Source organism: Ochotona curzoniae, unplaced genomic scaffold (assembly GCF_017591425.1).
Source record: "Ochotona curzoniae isolate NIBS_2020 unplaced genomic scaffold, NIBS_Ocur_1.0 scaffold_3208, whole genome shotgun sequence".
Classification (NCBI taxonomy): Eukaryota; Metazoa; Chordata; class Mammalia; order Lagomorpha; family Ochotonidae; genus Ochotona; species Ochotona curzoniae.
In genome coordinates, this window is record NW_024467106.1 from 1178600 (window position 1) to 1196777 (window position 18178).

The 18178-nt window shown below is 70.3% G+C and overlaps 2 protein-coding genes across 4 annotated transcripts; one reads left to right on the forward strand and one right to left on the reverse strand.

Annotated features, from left to right (window-relative positions):
* The first annotated feature begins 907 nt into the window (after positions 1–907).
* EGFL7 (EGF like domain multiple 7) lies at positions 908–6759 on the forward strand. Of its 2 annotated transcripts, none has more exons than XM_040963265.1 (9): positions 908–1063; positions 2082–2170; positions 3878–3996; positions 4103–4219; positions 4410–4519; positions 4627–4722; positions 4838–5002; positions 5888–5952; positions 6222–6307. In XM_040963265.1, exons 1-8 carry the CDS (start codon positions 1037–1039, stop codon positions 5903–5905), a joined length of 741 nt encoding a protein of 246 aa, XP_040819199.1. In that variant the 5' UTR covers positions 908–1036; the 3' UTR covers positions 5906–5952; positions 6222–6307. The 2 variants fall into 2 exon arrangements, with proteins under 2 accessions (XP_040819199.1, XP_040819198.1); XM_040963264.1 differs by lacking the exon at positions 908–1063 and adding an exon at positions 6512–6759 and having other exon boundaries at positions 2099–2170; positions 6222–6384.
* Positions 6760–7038: 279 nt separating this feature from the next.
* On the reverse strand, positions 7039–12927 carry AGPAT2 (1-acylglycerol-3-phosphate O-acyltransferase 2). Of its 2 annotated transcripts, XM_040963262.1 has the most exons (6): positions 12712–12927; positions 9089–9222; positions 8657–8832; positions 8457–8552; positions 7700–7772; positions 7039–7482 (listed from the first exon to the last, which is right to left on the reverse strand). In XM_040963262.1, exons 1-6 carry the CDS (start codon positions 12891–12893, stop codon positions 7316–7318), a joined length of 828 nt encoding a protein of 275 aa, XP_040819196.1. In that variant the 5' UTR covers positions 12894–12927; the 3' UTR covers positions 7039–7315. The 2 variants fall into 2 exon arrangements, with proteins under 2 accessions (XP_040819196.1, XP_040819197.1); XM_040963263.1 differs by lacking the exon at positions 8457–8552.
* Between the last annotated feature and the right edge of the window lie 5251 nt (positions 12928–18178).

The window sequence follows — 18178 nt, forward strand, 5'->3', positions numbered from 1 at the left end:
ACGGCCTGGCACCCACGGTGGACGCCTCCTGCCAGCTCCCAGGCTGGGGGATGCTGCCCTCTGTCCTCAGTGCCCCAGGAGGGTGGGGGGCTCCCAAGCTGTGCAGAGGGCAAGTAAGGGGGAGCCAGGCAGGGCCAAGTGTCCGGTGGCCTGGGCACTCCCTCTGTGGTCGTCCAGTGGCACCCTGCTTCTTCTACTGCCCGCTGGCCTGTGAGTCCCCGAGGCTCTCTGGGGGCTGGAGCCAAGACATCCGCTGAGCACCCCATGTGGCCCTGAAGGACTGACATGCCTGCTTGGCCCAGGGGAGGGCCCAGGAGGGCAGGGCCAGGAGGGGCGGGCTGGGGCCTGCTCACAGCTCCTGGCAGCTCTTGCCTGGGGGACAAAGCATGGCCTGAGACCCCCTGCCGGCCCTCGGGCCGCTCCAGGTCCCTGCCGGCTGAGTCCTGCCATGCGGGCACCGGCCAGGGATGCAGCAGTTCCAGGCCCTTCCTTGGCCTGGACCTCCGGGCTCCCACGCTGTGCCACACACATACACACATTCTCGAAGGTCTCTCGGGGAAGCCCGGAGGTGCCAGAAGTCCCCGCTGCTGGCCTTGCCACCGTGGCCACCGGCCCCATGTCTTCTGTCCCACACCGTCCACGGGGTCGGCACACAGGTTGAGAGGAACTCCAGGGCCGGCCTCTGGAGCCCTGGGGGAAGGCTCCCCACCCCCAGCCAGCCCCCCTCACCCGGGCACCCCTCCTGCCCCCCTGCCCCGGCCTCCTGTTTGTCCGCAGACATATCCCGTTATCAGCGGAGAACACACACAGGAAGTCCGGCCGGGAAGGGCCCATCCCAATCCCGATTTACGGGGGATGGAGCATAAAAGCCGCCCTTTCTCGCCTGGGGGGAGTCTCCCAGCAGGAACGTTGCCCGCTGGCTGGCTGAGATGGAGGCTGCCACGGGCGGGACGGGCTGGCTGGGTGGGCGGCCGTCGGGCTCCGGGTCCTGGCCAGCGGCGTCCACACCTGGCTCGAGGTGGCAGCAGCGGTGGCCATGGCCAAGCCCGGGTCCAGGCAGCAGGTATGGCCAGGGCAGCCTGGAGGGCAGGGGGCGGGCAGGTGGGCTCGAGCACCCTGCGTGCCTCCCCTCCCAAGGGCACTGGGCTCTGTCCCCTCTCTGGGTGCCATGCCCCTGGGCCCAGTGCCTGCTGGTGGGCAGCCCAGCTGGGTTCCAGCACTGGGGCCTCGGCTGGGCCCCCTCCCATCTGACCACATCTGCGTGTCAGAGGAGAAGCCCACGGGGCTGGTTAGGATGTTCCCTCCCCCTGCACGGGTCCGCTGCCTCAGTGTACCATGCAGAGGATGGCTCACAGGAAGGAACCCCAGATTCAACCTGCAGCCAGGATGAGCCCCGGCTGGGCGGCTTTGGGAAGTTTGGGGACTGCCTGGCCGGGATAGGGAAGGGACCCAGGCTCTCCTCTCTGGCTCTGCCCAGAGCGGCTGGAGCCCCCCACTGCAGCAGGCAGCCTGCCGCCCACTGTGGTCTTATCTCACCCGGCTGTTCAGAAGACACAGCAGGAGTGAGGCCCGAGTCCAGCAGGGCCCGGTACACAGCCCTCGGCTGGCTCTGCCCTGCTCACAAAGCAGGGACAGGGCAGGGAGTGTCGAAGGTGAAGTGACCACATTTCGGGGGTGCGGACGGGGGCAGGAGGGCCCCTCTCGGCTGTTAGCTCCTGGGGCTGGGCCTGAGCCCTCCTCCCCCTGCACTGGTCCAGACACGCGGACAGCAGCCGCCCTGTGTCCCAGCTGCTGGCGGCTTCCAGGGCCCCCTGGCCCATGCTGGTGGCCACTAAAGGGAGGGAGGGGAGGCCCTTGTATGGCGGACCCTCGCACCTGGCGCTGAGCCCAGGGCTGAGGCAGCAGAGCCATTGCACAGAGGGGCGCCCAGCCCAGCCCTATGAACAGCAGCGGAGTGAGAGGGCGCCTGGGGACAGGCTCTGTTGGCACAGGTGCCGCAGTAGCATCAAGGCCCAGACCCTGCGTGCCCCTATAGGTGCCCACAGCACAATGACCAGGGCTCTCCCACCTCTGGCCTGCAGGTCCCTCGGAAGGGGACGTGGGGGCGGCCCCCACCGCCGAGAGGAGCAGCAGCCACCGGCGTCCAGGGAATGAGGAGGTACCTCAGCAGGTGAGCACCACCCGACACCTGTGGCAGCGTGGGGGCTGCAGGGACGGGGCCAGGCACACAGCCGTGGGAGGAGGGGCGACTGTGGGACACCAAGCTCACCAAGTGAGCGCTCAGGCCTGGCGGTTAGCCCGCGCCCCCTCGGATCTCGGCGCGCCGCGTGCGCTCAGGGCCCGGCGTCTCGCGGAGGCACGGCCCGGCGCGGCCTCAGTTCCCCCATCTGCGGACGGGGGCGGCGAGCCCACCGGGGCGGGGCCGGGGCGGGCCGGGGCCGGCAGGTGGGGCGGGCCCGGGGCGGGGCTCGCGCGGCGGCGGCGGCGGAGGCGGCGCGTGCGCGCCCCGGACCGGCGGTGAGTGCGGCGCGTGCGGCGCAGCCGGGCGCGCGGGCCCCGGGGGCGCGGGGGGCGCCGGGCAGGAGGGGTCGGCTCGCCGCCCGGCTGCGGAGCCCTCCGGGAGCCCCGCGGCCCGACAAGCCGGGGACCCGCCGTGACTGGCGGCGGCGCCGAGCGGTCGCGGGGACCCCCCGCTGCCGGGTCCGGAGAATGGGCCGGTGGCGCGGGGCACGGCCGCGCCGGGGTCGGGGACGCAGCGGCCTTCCAAGTGCGCCGGGTGCCGCGCGCCCCCCAGGGCCCGGCCGGGCCTCCGTGGCCGGGACCCCGTCCTGCCGGGTGGTGGACGCCGCGCGCCTTCCCGCCCCCACGGGGCGGGCCGTGCTGGGGAGGGGGCGGCGGACAGGACGTTTACCGCCCAGCGGCCGTCGGCTCGCCCGGTCTCGGCCCGCGTGCCGACGCCGGCGGGAGATTGGGGACCCTCCCCCGGGTGGGGTGCAGGTGGTGGGTTGCGGGGAGCGGCAGGGCCCAGGTGGCACTGGAGGGGACGGGGCGCTATCGCCTGGACGCGCCCCAGACTGAGCCGGGAAGGGGGTGGCCAGCCTGGCCCCCGCGGCTTCCCGGGCCTTGGGGAACAGCGTGACTTCCAGAAAGCGAGGCTCGCTCTGCGGTTCCGTCCCTGGGCCCTCAGCGGTCACGCGGCGCACGGATCAGCGCTGTGGCGGCGCCGGCGCGCCTGCCCGCCCCCGACGGGGCCGCCCCAGCCCTGCCCAGGGACCCCCACCAGAGCCACACTGCCCTTTCCCGGTCCGGAAAGGCCCGTGCCTTGGTGCCTCTTCCGACTGGCACCGGAGGGTTGTGGGTGACTGTGCCAAGTGGTCAGGGGCTTCCTGTCCCCGGGTGTCCCTGCTTAGAGTGTCCCTCTGGAGGGACTTCAGGGGTCCTAGGGGGGTGATTTGGAGGAAAACAGTCCCAGAAGGATCCTGCCGGGGGCGGGCAGGGGGAACAGACCGTCCCCCCTGGAGCACCCCTGGGTGCTCCGCTCCCAGCTTCCTGACCGGGAACGGGGTGGACACACCAGCCACCGCGGCTCGCGTCCTGGGCCATTAAGCAGGCGGGGGTCCTCACACTGGTGGGACGCCGCTGGGGGAGGCTGGAGCGGGGTGCTCCTTCCCCTGCCCTGCGCGTACCCAGTGTGGCTGCTCCCCGCGTGGAAGGAACCCTCCAACTGCAGCCGCCCACCGCAGCACCCCTAACCTGACTGTCCACTACCGCCCCCTCGAGGCCAGTCCTGCCCTGAGCTCCCCCGTGGGGTCCAGGCACCTCGTGCCCGGGTGGGATCTGGTGCCGCAGACAGAAATGGCGGCTTCTGTGTCTCCAGGCCGCCCCCAGCCCAAGGCTGTGCCTCCTCCAGACGAAAGCCATGTGGGGTCGGGAGCTGTTCCTGGCGTGGTGCCTGGTGCTGGCAGCGGGCCGCACCCAGCCCGTCTACAGGCCAGGGTGAGCAGGGCAGCCCAGGAAGGGGGTCAGGTCCATCCGGCAGGTGCTGCCTTGGGCCCCCGGCTGAGCCCGGAGCTCCCCCGCTGAGCCCTGCATCCCTCCCCAGCCGCCGGGTGTGCGCCGTCGGGGCAGCCAGGGGTCCCGTGTCCGAATCCTTCGTTCAGCGCGTATACCAGCCCTTCCTCACCACCTGCGATGGGCACCGTGCCTGCAGCACCTACCGGTGAGGGCTGCCACCCAGCTCCGTGGGTGTGGGCCTGAGACGGGACCACCCGGACAGAGGGGGAGAGGCTGCCCAGGGTCCTGTCCAGCGGCCACGCAGGGACTCCTGGGGAGGGGACCATGGGTGCCCCACGCATGACAGCCGGGGGAGCACAGCCCAGGGCCCCTCTGACCGGCCTGCCCATCCACAGAACCCTCTACAAGACCGCTTACCGCCGCAGCTCTGCCCCCGCCAGGCCCCGCTATGCCTGCTGCCCCGGCTGGCAGAGAACCAGCCGGCTTCCCGGGGCCTGCACAGCAGGTGAGGCCGCCCTGCAGGGCCCGTGACCAAACCCGCTCTCCGGGCTGCCCCGTGCGCGCAGCATGCTGGGGACCCTGGGTCGGTGACATGCCCCTCCTCGCCCCCAGCCGTGTGCCAGCCACCATGTCAGAACGGAGGGAGCTGCGTCCAGCCCGGCCAGTGCCACTGCCCTGCAGGGTGGCAGGGCGACGCCTGTCAGACAGGTGAGGCCTGCTCGGCCCCCGAGGGCCCCGGGAGCCCCTCTCCTGCACACGCGTTCTGGGGCGGCCCGTGGGCCTGGCCACAGCGCGGCCCCGTCTGACTCCGTGCTCCCGGCAGATGTGGATGAGTGCAGCGCTGGGGGAGGCGGCTGTCCCCAGGGCTGCGTCAACACGGCGGGAAGTTACCACTGCCAGTGCAGCAAGGGCCACGGCCCCTCAGCCGACGGGAGGCTCTGCGTGCCCGAGCGCAGGCCCCCCAGTGTGGCCCCGAGCCCCACAACAGGTAACCCTTGGGGCGTTGCTCAGCCCGGGCAGCCGGCGGGTGGGGCGGCACCCCCTGGGGCTCCGTGGGCACCGAGGGCTACCAGGCCTAGGACGGCGTTGGCGCTGTCGTCAGTCTGAGGCCAGGGTTCAGGGCTGGCGGGGGTGGCTCCCGCGGGGCCGAGGGGGCTTCGTGGGGACAGGGTGGAGGACAGGCCCCCTGCAGCCTGGAGGACGCCGGCCCGGCCTTGCTGCTGACGGGACATTATTACTTTTGGTACGCGCTGTGACACTTCAAACTCGTACCGTGAGTAATAATGCGTTGTCTGCAGCCCTGCACCAGGGCCGGCGCGGGCACACCGTCGGGGCAGGCCATGCCAGGCACACCGTCGGGGCAGGCCATGCCGGGCACACCGTGGGTACACCGTCGGGGCAGGCCATGCCAGGCACACCGTCGGGGCAGGCCATGCCGGGCACACCGTGGGTACACCGTCGGGGCAGGCCATGCCAGGCACACTGCGTTAGGGTACAGGGCACACCACGTCAGGGCAGGCCATGCCAGGCACACCGCGTCAGGGCAGGCCATGCCAGGCACGCCACGTCGGGGCAGGCCATGCCGGGCACACCACGTTAGGGTACAGGGCACACTGCATCGGGGCAGGCCATGCCAGGCACACCGCGGGCACACCATCGGGGTAGGCCATGCCGGGCACACCACGTTAGGGCACACCGTCGGGGCAGGCCATGCCGGGGCACGCTACGTAGAGGCACACCGCACACAGGGCACACCACGCCGGTGTACACCGCGCATGGGGCACACCACGCCGGGGCCCGGGGCCTGCCTGCCTGCCCGACCGCCTGAGACCCAGGGTCCCCGGCCCTGACTGAGTGCCTCATCTGGCCCCAGGCGTGGACAGTGCCGTGAGGGACGAGGTGCGGCGGCTGCAGGCCAGGGTGGACGCACTGGAGCAGGTGAGGCCGGGTCTGAGGCCATGCCACTGTGGGGCTCGGGGTGGCCTGGGACGACGTGGCTGTCACCTGTAGGGTGGTCATGGGCTTCCCTGAGATGGGGGAACCCCTGGCCCCGGGGAAGCTCCCCTGCTGCCCTCCCCTCGGTTCAGCAGGAGCTCCTAGGAAGCTTCCTCCCAGGCCACTGGCCCCACTCCTGGCTTCTCGGCCAGGGACCCCAAGGCCTTGGGCCCGTCTGAGGCAGCCCAGGTTCACACAGCCCCTTCCCACAGCAGCTGCAGCTGCTGCTGGCCCCACTGCACAGCCTGGCCTCGCGGGCGGCCGAGCCGGGCCTACAGGACCCCAGCAGCCTGCTGGCTCACTCCCTGCAGCGGCTGGACCGCATGGACTCCCTGAGCGAGCAGATCTCCTTCCTGGAGGAGCAGCTGGGGTCCTGTGAGCACTGGCCCCCCGGGGGGGGGGAGGGAGGGGAGCCTGGGGTCCTGTGAGCACTGGCCCCCCCGGGGGGCTGGGGAGGGGGAGGGGAGCCTGGGCTGAGCTCTGCCTCTCCTTACACCCCTAGGCTCCTGCAAGAAGGAGCTATGACAGCAACGGCTCAGCCTGTGCCTGTTCCCCGTTGGATGCAGCCACGGGCCCACCTGCCCCGCAGCCCACCCCCCTCTCGTCTTCCTCAGGAGGCCCCCAGGGCTCAGGCACGGGGTGGGGTCCCCCATGACTCCTGGGGACAGGTACAAAGTTCCCTGGCTGCTGGAGGTGCTGTGGGTGGGGGGCTCCTACCCCCTGTCCAGTGTCAGAATAAAAACGTGACTTGAGTGGCGGGGTCCTGGATGGATGGATGAAATTGGGCCCTGCACACCTACCCAGGCTGCGTGCGTGTGTGTGTGTGTGTGTGTGTGTGTGTGTGTACGCGTGTACAGGGGGCAGGGGCCGCAAAGGGACAACATTCCCACCCGCCGGTGAGGCCACAGAGCCGGGGGCCCCACTGCACTGTCCCCCACCAGAGCACATGTGGGGGAGCCCCTCGGGGGGCCACCACCCCTGCGCCCCAGGCCAGAGGCAGCCCTGCCACTCAGTGACCACAGCTCTTCATTGACTTTCAAGATTTCCTTTATAAAAAAAAATACCCATGGGCCCCCCACTGCCCCAGCAAGGCCCGGAGTCCCTCACGGGCATGGGGCCTCAGCCTGGCAGTGTCCACCTGCTCCATTGGCCCAGGAGGCTGTGGAGGGGCTGACCCGGGCAACTGGGCCTGAGGGGCTCCGAAGGAAAGCCAGGAGCAGGGGAGGGTGGACACAGTGATATTTGGCAGCTGGGGGGTCCCCTCTGTCCATCCTCTGCCCCCCGCCTGCCCCAGCTGTGGACCGGGCTACTGAGCAGCAGGCCCCTCGGCCACCCCGTTCTCTGGGGCCGGCTTGGACATGCGCAGAAAGGTACTCCTCATGGCCTGGTGGCAGGTGTCCATCAGCCGGGGGACGTCGGCCACGGTGAGGCCGTGGGTGGGCACGGCGTCCAGTACCTCCACCCTGATGATTCCTGAGGGGGCATCGACAGTTGGGGTCCCTCGGCCCTGCCCACCTCCGGCCTCCCTGGGGGTGTGTCTCAGAGCTGGGTGACGGAGCTTGTCTCCTGCCTGCTCAGAGCCAGGGCAGGATGGGGGGCCGAGGCCTGTGCTCCTGGGGTTCGCCCTGCCCCACGTGGGGAGCACGCACCCGGAGGGCTGACCCTGGCCGCGTGCACGGGCGGGCGTTACCTGAGGTGAAAAGCTTCGTGTCGATGTTATAGAAGGAGGCGAAGGAGGAGTAGACCACGGGAATGATGGGCACCTGGGGGCGAGGACCGGGCGGCTGAGGGTCTACCTGGCTCCGCGGCCGGCCCCGTCCCGTGGGTGCCTGCTCAGGCCTCCCACCTGGGCCTCGGCCACCTGCCATGCCCCCAAGTACGGCAGGTCTTCACACACACACACATACACACACACACACTTTGCCCACGCAGCTTTCCTGGGCTGTGCACACCACAGCACCCACCGAGGGCAGTTTCCGGGGGGTTGGGGGTGGCACCACGCCCCTGCCAGGGGAGGGGGATGGGCAGGGCATGCTGGCGATCAGAGGGTGCCTGGGTAATGATTAACCAGGGCTGTTGGGCGCCCTGGAGGAGGGGACAGCATCGCCACCAGCAAAGGGGGGAGGGCTGGAGGCCCAGAGGGGGCTGGCGCTGGGAGCCCCCTGGGTTCTCGCCCCTGCAGAGTCATGCACCAGGGGGCGCTGTAGCCCACCAGACCCAGGCTGACACCCCGGGCCCCGCTGGGAGGGACCGGAAGGGGCAGGGCAGGTTCCCCCATCACCCCCTTCCCTGGGCACCCCAGAAGCAACCCGACAAGTTCAAAGTCCAGAGGCAGGGCCCAAGGCTCTCCGCCGGAGCCCTGCTCCCACGTGTCACCAGGTCCCCACTATCCCCTGGGACGCAGGGGCCGGGGTGCAAGGTCTACAGGGCGGGAGGTCCGTGCCTACCTGGGCCTGGATGGCCAGGTGGAAGGCACCTTTCTTGAAGGGCAGCAGGTCACCATTGGTGTTGCGCGTGCCCTCAGGGTAGATCCATACTTTGAGCTGCGTGGGGGGCGAATCGGGCACGTGAGACCCCCACGGCTCACATGGCCTGGAGGACACTCCCACCCACACCCTGCGTGGCCCAGCCCGGCCCAGGCACGTACGTTCTCCCGGACCATGCGCTCGCTCAGGTCGGCCATCACACTTATGGCAGTGCTGGACTGCTGTCGGCTGATGAAGAACACACCGCCCAGGTACATGACGAGGCCCACGGGGCCCAGGAACAGCAGCTCCCGCTTGGCCACCTGCACACAGCGTCGCGGCAGGACCTCCATGAGGCCTGCGGAAGACGGGGAGAGGGGCACGTCAGGGCGCCCGCCCCGAGCGGCCAGGGAGAGGGGCACGTCAGGGCGCCCGCCCTGAGCGGCCAGAGACCCTCCCAGCCAGCCACGAGCCCCAGCTCCCACCCTCCCTGCTGGCTGAGCCAGGACGGTGCCCGCCAGGCCTCCTTGCTCCTTGTCCAGTGTGTGAAGGCGGAAGGGCAGCAGCGGCCATCCCGCTCCGCGTCGCAGCCTCCACCCCGGCCCCCGGCTCACCCATCATGTCCAGGATGCTCTGGTGGTTGGAGATGATGACGCAGGGCTGGTCGACGTCCAGCTTGGGCCGGCCCCTGACCTCAAAGCGCAGGCCATACGCGTACTTGAAGGTCCGCACGAACCAGCTGATGATGCTGCCGAGAGAGACGGCCCAGTGAGCAGGGGCAGCGGTCCCCCGGCTCGGCCTCGCCCCACGCCAGCTGGCCAGAAGGCCTGGTCCTCTCTGCCCAGCCCCTGCTCTGCCCCGAGGGCACCTGGCAGCAGGAGGGGTGGCATGTTCCCTCAAGAGAGGAGGGGGCCCCATTGCACCTGTGCCCCTGGTAGCTGGGGGAGGGGTGCACCTGTACGGACCAGAGCGGACCCAGCTCAGGGACACCAGCACCCCTCCGCACATCAACGCCACCTTCATCATCCCAAACCGAAACTCTGTCCGCACCGACACCGACTGCCCCTTGCCAGCCCGTCTGGTCTCTGTGGGGCTGAGCTGGCCTCTGGGCACTCCTGGCTCAGGGACCCGGAAGGACATGTCCTGTTTCTGGAACCAGTGTAAGCTGGCACTGTGGCACAGGTGCAACCGTGGCGAACTCAAGAGTGGCTGCCCGTCGCAGAATGGGGCCCCTCAGGTGCTGCGGTCTTGCTACAGCATCCCTGCCCACCCCTCCCACTACCAGGGCACCTGGGCACATGAGGAACACTGGTCACAGCCAGGGGCAGGGCTGAATGGCTACTTGGCCCCCACACCCAATTCCCTCACCAGCTCCCAAGGCCCCATAGGACCAAGAAGTCAGAAGCAGATGCCCCAACCGGGCACGCCACCCACAGCCCACAAACAGGGACAAGCAGGCGCACAGGGGACAACCAGGAGCCTGGCTTCAGGCCACGTGGGCCCTGGGGCCAGTTCGCCGCCAGGTGCAGCCAGAAAGCTAGTAGAAGACAGCCCGAGCACCTGGGCCCCTGGGCCTCCTACACAGCAGCCCTGTTCCTGGCTTCCCGCGGACACAGACCAGGGCCTGACACGGCTCATGTGCAGGGCTCTGGATGCTGGGTGCCCCAAGCTGCTGGCAGTGCAAGGCCTGACCAGTGTGTCTGCAGGGCAGGTTGGCAGCACTGGAGCGCCTGGGAAACCCGGGCACTGTGCCCTCGCCCGGGGTGGCAGGGAGGAGGCCAGTGCAGGCTCGGTGTGGCAGAGGCGTGTGCTGCGGGGCTGCAGGCCACTCCACGCCTGACCCAGGCCGGGTAGCAGGAGAGTACACCGCAGAATAAATCGGCTTCCTGTCACCTCACCACGCGTGTACAAACGCTACCAAGCACAAGAAATAAAGAGGCAGACTCCACGCACAGCCCCATCCTGCTGGCCGCGAGACAGCCCAGGGCGGGCCACAGGATGGGACGGGCCACAGGACCGGGGCTGGCCACAGGACGGGGCTGGCCACAGGACTGGAGGCTGAGCAGTGTGTCTCTGTTGGCTCTGCCTCTCCCAGCGTGACCTGACCTGGCTGCCCGTCCATCTCCTGGCCAGGCTGGTCCTCCCACGTCCAGAGGCGCCATCCCAGCCCCAGCGCCCTGACCCCCTCCCCACAGCAGCCAGAGCCTCAAAGCTTGGGGACCCAGGATGGGGTCCTCATTCCGTCCCCTCCCCAGGGAACATCGCTGCGGGGGACGGGAGCGGACAGAAGCCTGCTGGCCATGGTCAGCTCCAGGGACCAGCAGGGTCAGACACACGGGGACTGGCCCCGGGCTGTCCATCATGGAGCTGGCGGCTGGGACACCCAGTGGTTCCCAGGTACATAATGAGAAAGGACTCCCACCTGGCCTGTCAGGCCCTTAGTCCCCCACGTCCACTCAGGCATCTGGGAGGGTCAAGGCCAGGGCCAGGGCACGGGCTGCACAGGCTCAGGGAGGCCTTGGGGGCTTCCCGAGAGGAGCCCCCTTCCTGCTGAGGGGCTGGAGCTAGAGGCCCTCTGGGGCCCCAAGCAGCAGCTCTGTAGGTTCCTGGCTGTGGTCAGGGGCTTCTGGCCGGCCCAAGGGAGGTGTACACTCCGGGCTGTCGCCCTCACTGTCCCTCCCTCCAGTGTCCCTCGCTGCACTGCCCAACCCAGGCCCGAGCTGCCACCCCGAGGGAGGCTCCCCAGGGCAGGTGGGAGGGGAGGGGCGTGGCCAGAGGGGGTGCAGAGGCCACACCCCAACCTCACCCCAGCAAATGAGCAGTACCCAAGTGGGAGCCCCTGGTAGCGGGCCCTCCTTACACACCCCCAAGCCTTGGTCTAACTGGGGGTCTTTCAACCTATTTTTTCCCCTATGAAAGGAGACCTGGGGTGGCCCGTCTGCGAGGTTAGGCCCCCCATTGCAGTGCAGGCCAAGGGGGAGGGGTTAAAATGAAGGCAGGGGGAGCCTGTGTGGCCTGGACAGGTGGATCCCCAAAAAAGGACCCCACCTGGACCCTGAGGTCCTTTGTCCACGGGGCGGGGCGGGGGGGTGTAGCCCCACTTCCTGGCCTTCCCTGACCGCGGGGAGCCCAGGAGCCAGCAGAACAAAGCGCCCGTTGTTGCCCAGCCCGTCCCAGGAGCCTGGGGCAGGAAGGACGCCCAGGACACCTCGTGGCTGAGGGGCGCCTGGGGTGGGGCACCAGGCCCTGCTGGTCTGGCCGGCCTGCCAGGTCCAGCCACCACCTCAGTGGTGGGAAGCAGCTCTGAAGAGCAGACTGGCTGTCCTGGGAGGACAGGTCAGGCCTAAGGAGGCTGGCGGCCCAGCTCCAGGCGTATCCCAGAGACAGGGCTGCGTGGGCCGAGTGGACCCAGCGCCCCTGCCCCAGCCGGGCACTCCACAGCGGAAGATGCTGGGGCCTGTGCCAACATGGCACACACACAGGTGCCTCCTGCCCTCATGCCGTCCAGTGGCGCTCAGCCCCAGGCAAGGCCACACACAGCCCCCGAGGACTCTCAGGTCAAGCACGTGCCTTCCGCTTCCCCGAGTGGCTCGGCCCTTCCTGGGGAGCAGGTGCCAGCTCTCCCCCACTTCAGGCCATCAGCTGGACAGTCCAAACAGGGCAGAGGGAAGTGTGGCAACAGCCCCTGGGGATGGCAGGCAGGGGAAAAGGGCAGGGTGGAGCCAGCACCGGCGCGGCCCACCCCCTCCGCCGGAGCAGCCCCCGGCCCACCGGGCAGCGCGCCTCGCCTCGCCTCCAGCCCTGGGGGCGCGCAGGGCCGCCCCCCGCTTCCCGCCGTCCTCCGGCCCCAGCGGCTCCCGTCTAAGTCCCCGCCGCCCCGAGAGGCCAGGGCAGGGGGCACCTGCAGCCGCGCCAGCGCACAGGTGCCTCCCGGCCCCGGCGGGGGAGGGAGGCCGAGGGGCGCCCCGAGGCCCGGCCCCGCCGCCCCGCCGTCCCGCCGCGCTCTGCCCGCCCGCGACGCACGATTGGGCCTCTCCCGGCTCGGCCCGGCCCCCTTCCTCCGGCCGAGGCCCAAGGCAGGCCCGCGCAAACGCCGGGGCTAGGGCGCGGGACTTTTGTGACGCAGCTCCCGGGCACCCCGACCCCGTCCCGAGCCGCAGAGCGCGCGCGCGCGGCCGAAGCGCCCCGATCCCCGGCCCGGGCCCCCCGACTCCGGCCCGGCTCCCCGCCCGCTTGCCTCATGTTCTCCACCGTGCGGCCGCCGTGGCGCAGCAGGCAGACGAGCGAGGCGAGCGCCGACACGGCCAGGCAGAGCGCGCAGTAGAGCGCGAGCTTGGCGTAGAAGTTGGCGGCGCGGTGCAGCCGCAGCAGCAGCAGCAGCCCCAGCAACGCGGCCGTCAGCCAGGGCCACAGCTCCATGGCGCGGCCGCCACGCTGCCCCGACGGCGCGCCCGCCCTGCGCCGCCCCCCGCCGCGCGCCCGCGCCCCTTATTGCGAGGGCGGAGGGCGGGGCGGCCGGGTGGAGCGAGCGCGTCGGCCCAGGAGGCGGCAAGGTGCGGCCGGCCCGGCCCCGCGGCTCGCCACGCCCGCCGCCCCGCGCCCCGCGCCTCGCGCCCCGCGCCCGCCGCCCGCGGGCCCCCCGCGCCCGGGACCGCGCGTCCCCAAGGGCGTGCGGCGAGGCGCAAGGGCGCGGCCGTCGTGCCAGTGGCGGCCGCCGCACGCCGGGGGCCCTGGAGTCGCGCCCGAGCGCACGGCGGCCACCCGGCAGGACGCCAGGCCCCTGTGGGGCTCCGCGCACGGGGGAGGGCAGCGGCGGGCTCGGGGCGGGGCCGGGGGTGGGGTTCCCAGGCTCGGATGCCAGGGGCAGTGTGTCACCGCGGCCGCGCCTGGTGTGGGGCCCGCCTGCATCTCAGGCGATGTGTACGCAGCGGCTGAGCCACGGGGCAGCCGCCGCGGCCTGCGCCAGGAGGAGCAGACCTGTCCCCCCGACGCCCGCGCCCTGCCCGGCACAAGGGCAGCCGGCCCCGGGCGTCTCCCCGCCGGCTGGGCTGGGCCCTCCGGGAGGTGACCTGTCGCCAGCTGCCGCCCTGCCCCTAGGCGCACCGACGCCCGGGCCGGGAAGCACTTCCTCCTGGCCCGGGCGGGGACTCCTCCCCGGGGCGGGGCCCTCCTCCCCGGCATCGCGGCCCTGTCTTAGCAGGTGCTCCGGGTCCTCCTCACTGGAGCAGGCGAGGGGGCCACGGCCTCACACCGGGCCGCGTTCCGGGTGCCCGAGCTGGCTGCCCTGCCCACCGGGGGGCCTTGGAGCCTGCCTGGGGGCTGCTGCACGGTTTTCTTCCCTGGCACATGGCAGGAAGGACGGAGAGGACCCGGGCTGGGGGAGGGTGCATGCTGAGCTCTGGGCCCCATGGCTTGGGGCCCGCAGCGGGCGCCTGCCAGCCCTGTGACTTGGTCCCGTGTCTGCTTCCGGGGGCTGCCCGGGTCCGTCCCCCAGCCCGGGGCTGGGACAATGCTGGCACGGAGTGGACGCTAAGCCACGGGGCTCAGAGGCAGCGGGAGGTGGAGCCTGGCCACCGCCTCCCATGGCCTTGCGCCCTTTGCTCGCTGGGTGCTGGGGGCAGCCAGGAGGCCCAGCAGGGGCCCTGCACTCACTGCCTGCTCCCGCTGGCCCCTGCACGGCCAGCTGCCTTCTCCCTCATTCTCTTGGGCAGGGGAGGACGAGTGGCCGGCAGGCCTGAGCACCCTGCTCTGGGGAGGGAAGGGTGGTGGTGACCCTGGACAGAGCACTGAATAGGGTCCACGGTGGAAACAAGAGTCTCAGCCACACTCCCTGGCAAGGTCCACCGGTCCGGGCGAGGCATGGGCGGGTCCTTGGAGTCTCACCCTTGATGGTTGTTTGGGGTTTGATCTGGGGGGCCAGCGGGGAGTGTGAAAGATCTGGAAGCTGGGCATGTTTTTGGTCCAGCCATGCGCCTGCGTGTGGGAGGGGTGGGAGTCTTGGTGGTGCCCCTTTGCTGTGACTGCCCCTTGCCCGTCTGCCCTGCAGAGCCCATCGACGGTCAGGTGGGGGTGCTGGCTGCCCCACTTCTCACCCAGCTCCCTGAGTGAGCAGCGGAGGACAGCCCAGGCGCTTGGGCCCTTGCGTCCACTGGGGGACCCGGATGAGGAAGCAGACAGGGGCCCTGTCACAACCTTGAGTAACCCAGAGGCCAGCTTTCTTTGATGTCCCTGCCTGTTAAATAGGGGTGCTCCTTGGGTGGCTGTCTGGGAAGCCACGTGACTCCGCCCTGCCCTGGGAGAGTGCTCGGCTTCTGGAGGGGCTGGGTGCTGGGGATGGGGTAGGCTGCCCTCTGGCGGGGAGCCCTGAGCCCCAAGGGGCTGACCGAGTGGGCCTGGCCACTCCGCGCAGTGGGCCAAGCAGGCTTGGGTGGTGTGTGGGGTGCAGACGCCCCCCCCACCTGTAAGCAGGGTGGCTGTGAATGTTTCATGGGCTGTGCTTAAAAATAGATGAGGTGTACCACCCCGGCTGAGGCAGGGCTGTCCACCGGCACCTGGGGCTCCGGCCGGGGTGCACAGCGCCTGGGTGGGGAAGGGCACGCGGCCCCAGGCAAGGCCACACATCAGGATGTGCCGTCTGGGGCTCCTGAGCCACCTGCAGTGGGAGGCCAGCTGGTCACCCCAGCCTTCCACACCCTGGGGCTTCTGCACGGCAGGGCCTGGGGAGGGGGCAGGGCATAGCCACCTTGAAAAGGCTGGGAGGCCTCCCGGCCCCAGTGGCGGGGACAGGCGCCGGCTCAGAGGCAGAGCGTGCTCCCAGGCCAGGGCAGCCTGACCCCTGGCCCAGCTGGCATCCCCGGCTCAGTCAGCTGCACTGGCAGCGCCCCAGGCCCCCAGCACGGCAGGGCTGCTGGCCGGGGAGGGAGAGCTCTGGGGAAGTGGGAGGGGGCCGGCTCTCACCTGTGCAGAGAGGGGCAACGCGGGGTTCCCTGCTGTGCTGCTGCCCAGCAGAGCTCTTCTGGGGTCCCTGGGGCCCCTGTGGCAGGGAGCGGGCAGGGACGGGATCGGCCAGCCGAGGTCCCCGCGGCCCCTGTGGCAGGGAGCGGGCAGGGACGGGATCAGGGGAGGCTGTGGCCTTCACCCCTGCCCTGAATACCCCAAGCCTGCCGCCTGCAGCTCTGGCCAGGAGCCGTGCTCAGGCCCTGACCGGTCCCATGCGGTTGGGGTCAGACCCCGCGTGGTTTCTCCACAGGGAGGTCCGGGGGGCCAGGCTTGAGCTCAGTACCCCCGCCCCTCAGTGGCTCCCAGTCCATCTCCTGAGGCTGGTTAAGGGGTTGTCCTGGACGCTGGATGGGGGAGATCGTAGGGGGGACAGCTGTGCTTTGCCCCCCACCCCTCAATGCCTTGTGCCAGGTGAAGCTCATGCACGGCTCAGCGAAGACCAGGGCTGGACGTGGTGCCCAGTCCTGCACCACGTGAGGGCCAGACCTGCACTGCGGGGCTGGGTGCCAGGGTCCAGCAAGGCCTGGTCCCATGGGCAGTGGGAGGGGTCTCCAGGTGCCCCCGTAAGTGCCACCTTGCTTTGTTGACCTTGGTCTGGCCCCCTGAGACCTCTCTGACCACTTGGCGGCCCCTGTCCAGGGCGGGCCAAGGCACTGAGGAGTGCTGAAGGGGTAAGGCGTGGCGACATGCCTCAGGGACAGGGCTGTGGACCGTGAGGCGCTGGCATGAGGGGTGCAGAGCCCCTGTGCCCCCTAACACTGGCCATGCCAGTGCCGGCTGCTCCGGCAGACCAAACTGTGACCCCAAGGATGCCCCATCCTCTTGGCCTGCGCCTCCTATGCTTCCTGGGAGGCCCCCTCTGGATAGCGGGGAGCTTGGGCCCCAGGTGCCCACCCGTGCACTTGGACGTCGGGCATGTGTGCTAAGCTGCCGCTGGGACCCCACACTGTACAGCAGTGCAGAGCTCTGCCAGTGTTGCCAGTGCCCCCTGGGAGACAGCAGCCCGGGTGTCTGGGTCCCTGCCATCCTGCGGGTGACCCCGGGCTCCCAGGCTCCCGGCTTCAGCCTGGCAGTGCAGGGGGACAGGCCCCAGGGGCAGGGGGAGCCAGAGCACGCCCAGGACCACAGGCGTCCAGAAGGTGGGACAGCTGGCTCTCCCTGAGGAAGCAGACCGGTCCCCCGCCTTTGACACTCTTGTCTTGGGGAGTCCTGGGGCCCTCCCGTATCTGGGCGAGAGGCAAGGTCGGTCCAGGAGCTGCCCCCCACCACCCACCTGGTCCCGCCCCCTCTGAGCCGGGTGGGCAGCCCCACGGCCACCTGTCCTGCCCCAGCAGGGGTCACTGGAGGTAGTGAGCAAAAGCAGGGTTTGAATTTCAGCCAGACAGGAAGTGCATCTCCTGTGCGCCTGCAGGCCCTAACGCTGCTCTCAGGACTCACACAGTGGCGCCCAGCGCCCTGGGCTGGAGCTGGCCAGGATCCGCCAGCCCGGCTCGGTGCGGCCTGGGCAGCACTGCCCCCTGGTGGACAGGCCCGCTCCAGGGCCACGCGTGGGCTGTGACCGGGCCTGAGCAGTATGTTTCATGTGCTTATTGTGGAGGCTGAGTGATAGGGAAGATGTCAGGCCGCAGAGGGCAACAACGGGGGCCTGGGGTGCAGGGACCCCGGTGCTTGCGGTGTGCTCCCTGCTTTCCCAGATCCGTCCCCGGGGGTAGGACCAAAGTGGAGCAGCCGGGACTCAACAGGCGCTCGCATGTGGGGTGCCAGCCAGGAGGTCAGCCTGCGGGAGGTCTCGTGGGCCGCCGAGTGCGGGACTGCGTGGGCCCAAGGGGGTGGTGACGCTCTGACACACGCACACTGAGCCTGCAGGCAGCCCCCCCCCGGGGGTCAACAGCGGCAGGTCTGCGAGCCCCCAGGTGCAGAGCACGCCCTTCCCAGGTGACAGCACTCGTGTGTGCCCCCCCACAGGCAGGGCCTGGCCTCTGTCCGTGTCTGCCCCCTCCTCTGCCGGCGGGGGCATCAGCAGGGACCAGCAGTGCAGCAACCGGGACTCAAACTGGGCACTCCCACCTGGGCTGGCTCCCTCTACTGGGCCTTTTCCGAGGTGGCATCCCTGGCTGAAGCCCTGGGGATCCACCATGGCTGCTGGTCGCTGTGTGGCCAGGCAGCCTTGGGCTCAGAGCTCAGGTGGGGGTCGCCCTCTGTGCCACTCCGAGGTGCCCGGCAGGGGGCTGTGCCTGCAGCGCTGGCAGGGCGGTCAGAGGGCTGCCGGCGGGGCCTTCCAGGGCTTCTGGCCCAGGCCCTTGCTCTGTGCTCTGGGGCCAGTGCTGAACTGGGTATGGTCTTGCCAGGAGATGCAGGCTGGGCAGCTGCACAGGGCGGAAAAGTCCACGCTGCCGGGGGACTCAGCTCCCTCCACAGGACGGGACGCAGCCACGCTGTCTGCACTCAGCTCCTGCCACGGGGCGGAAAGCACCCATGCCGTCCACGGACTCTTGCGAAATGTCCCTCCTTGCCCCCGTGGCTCCGAGCCGCCTGTGCGGTTGTCACAGCAGCACCGCCCCTGGACGGCGGGCCCAGCTGGCGGTCAGGAGCTGTCACCTTGGTTACACCCATGAGGACCCTGTCCCCTACAAGGCCCCACCCGCAGGTGCTGGGTGTCATGGAGAGGTCCTTCTCTGGCGTGAGTCGTGTGGCACGCGGGACAG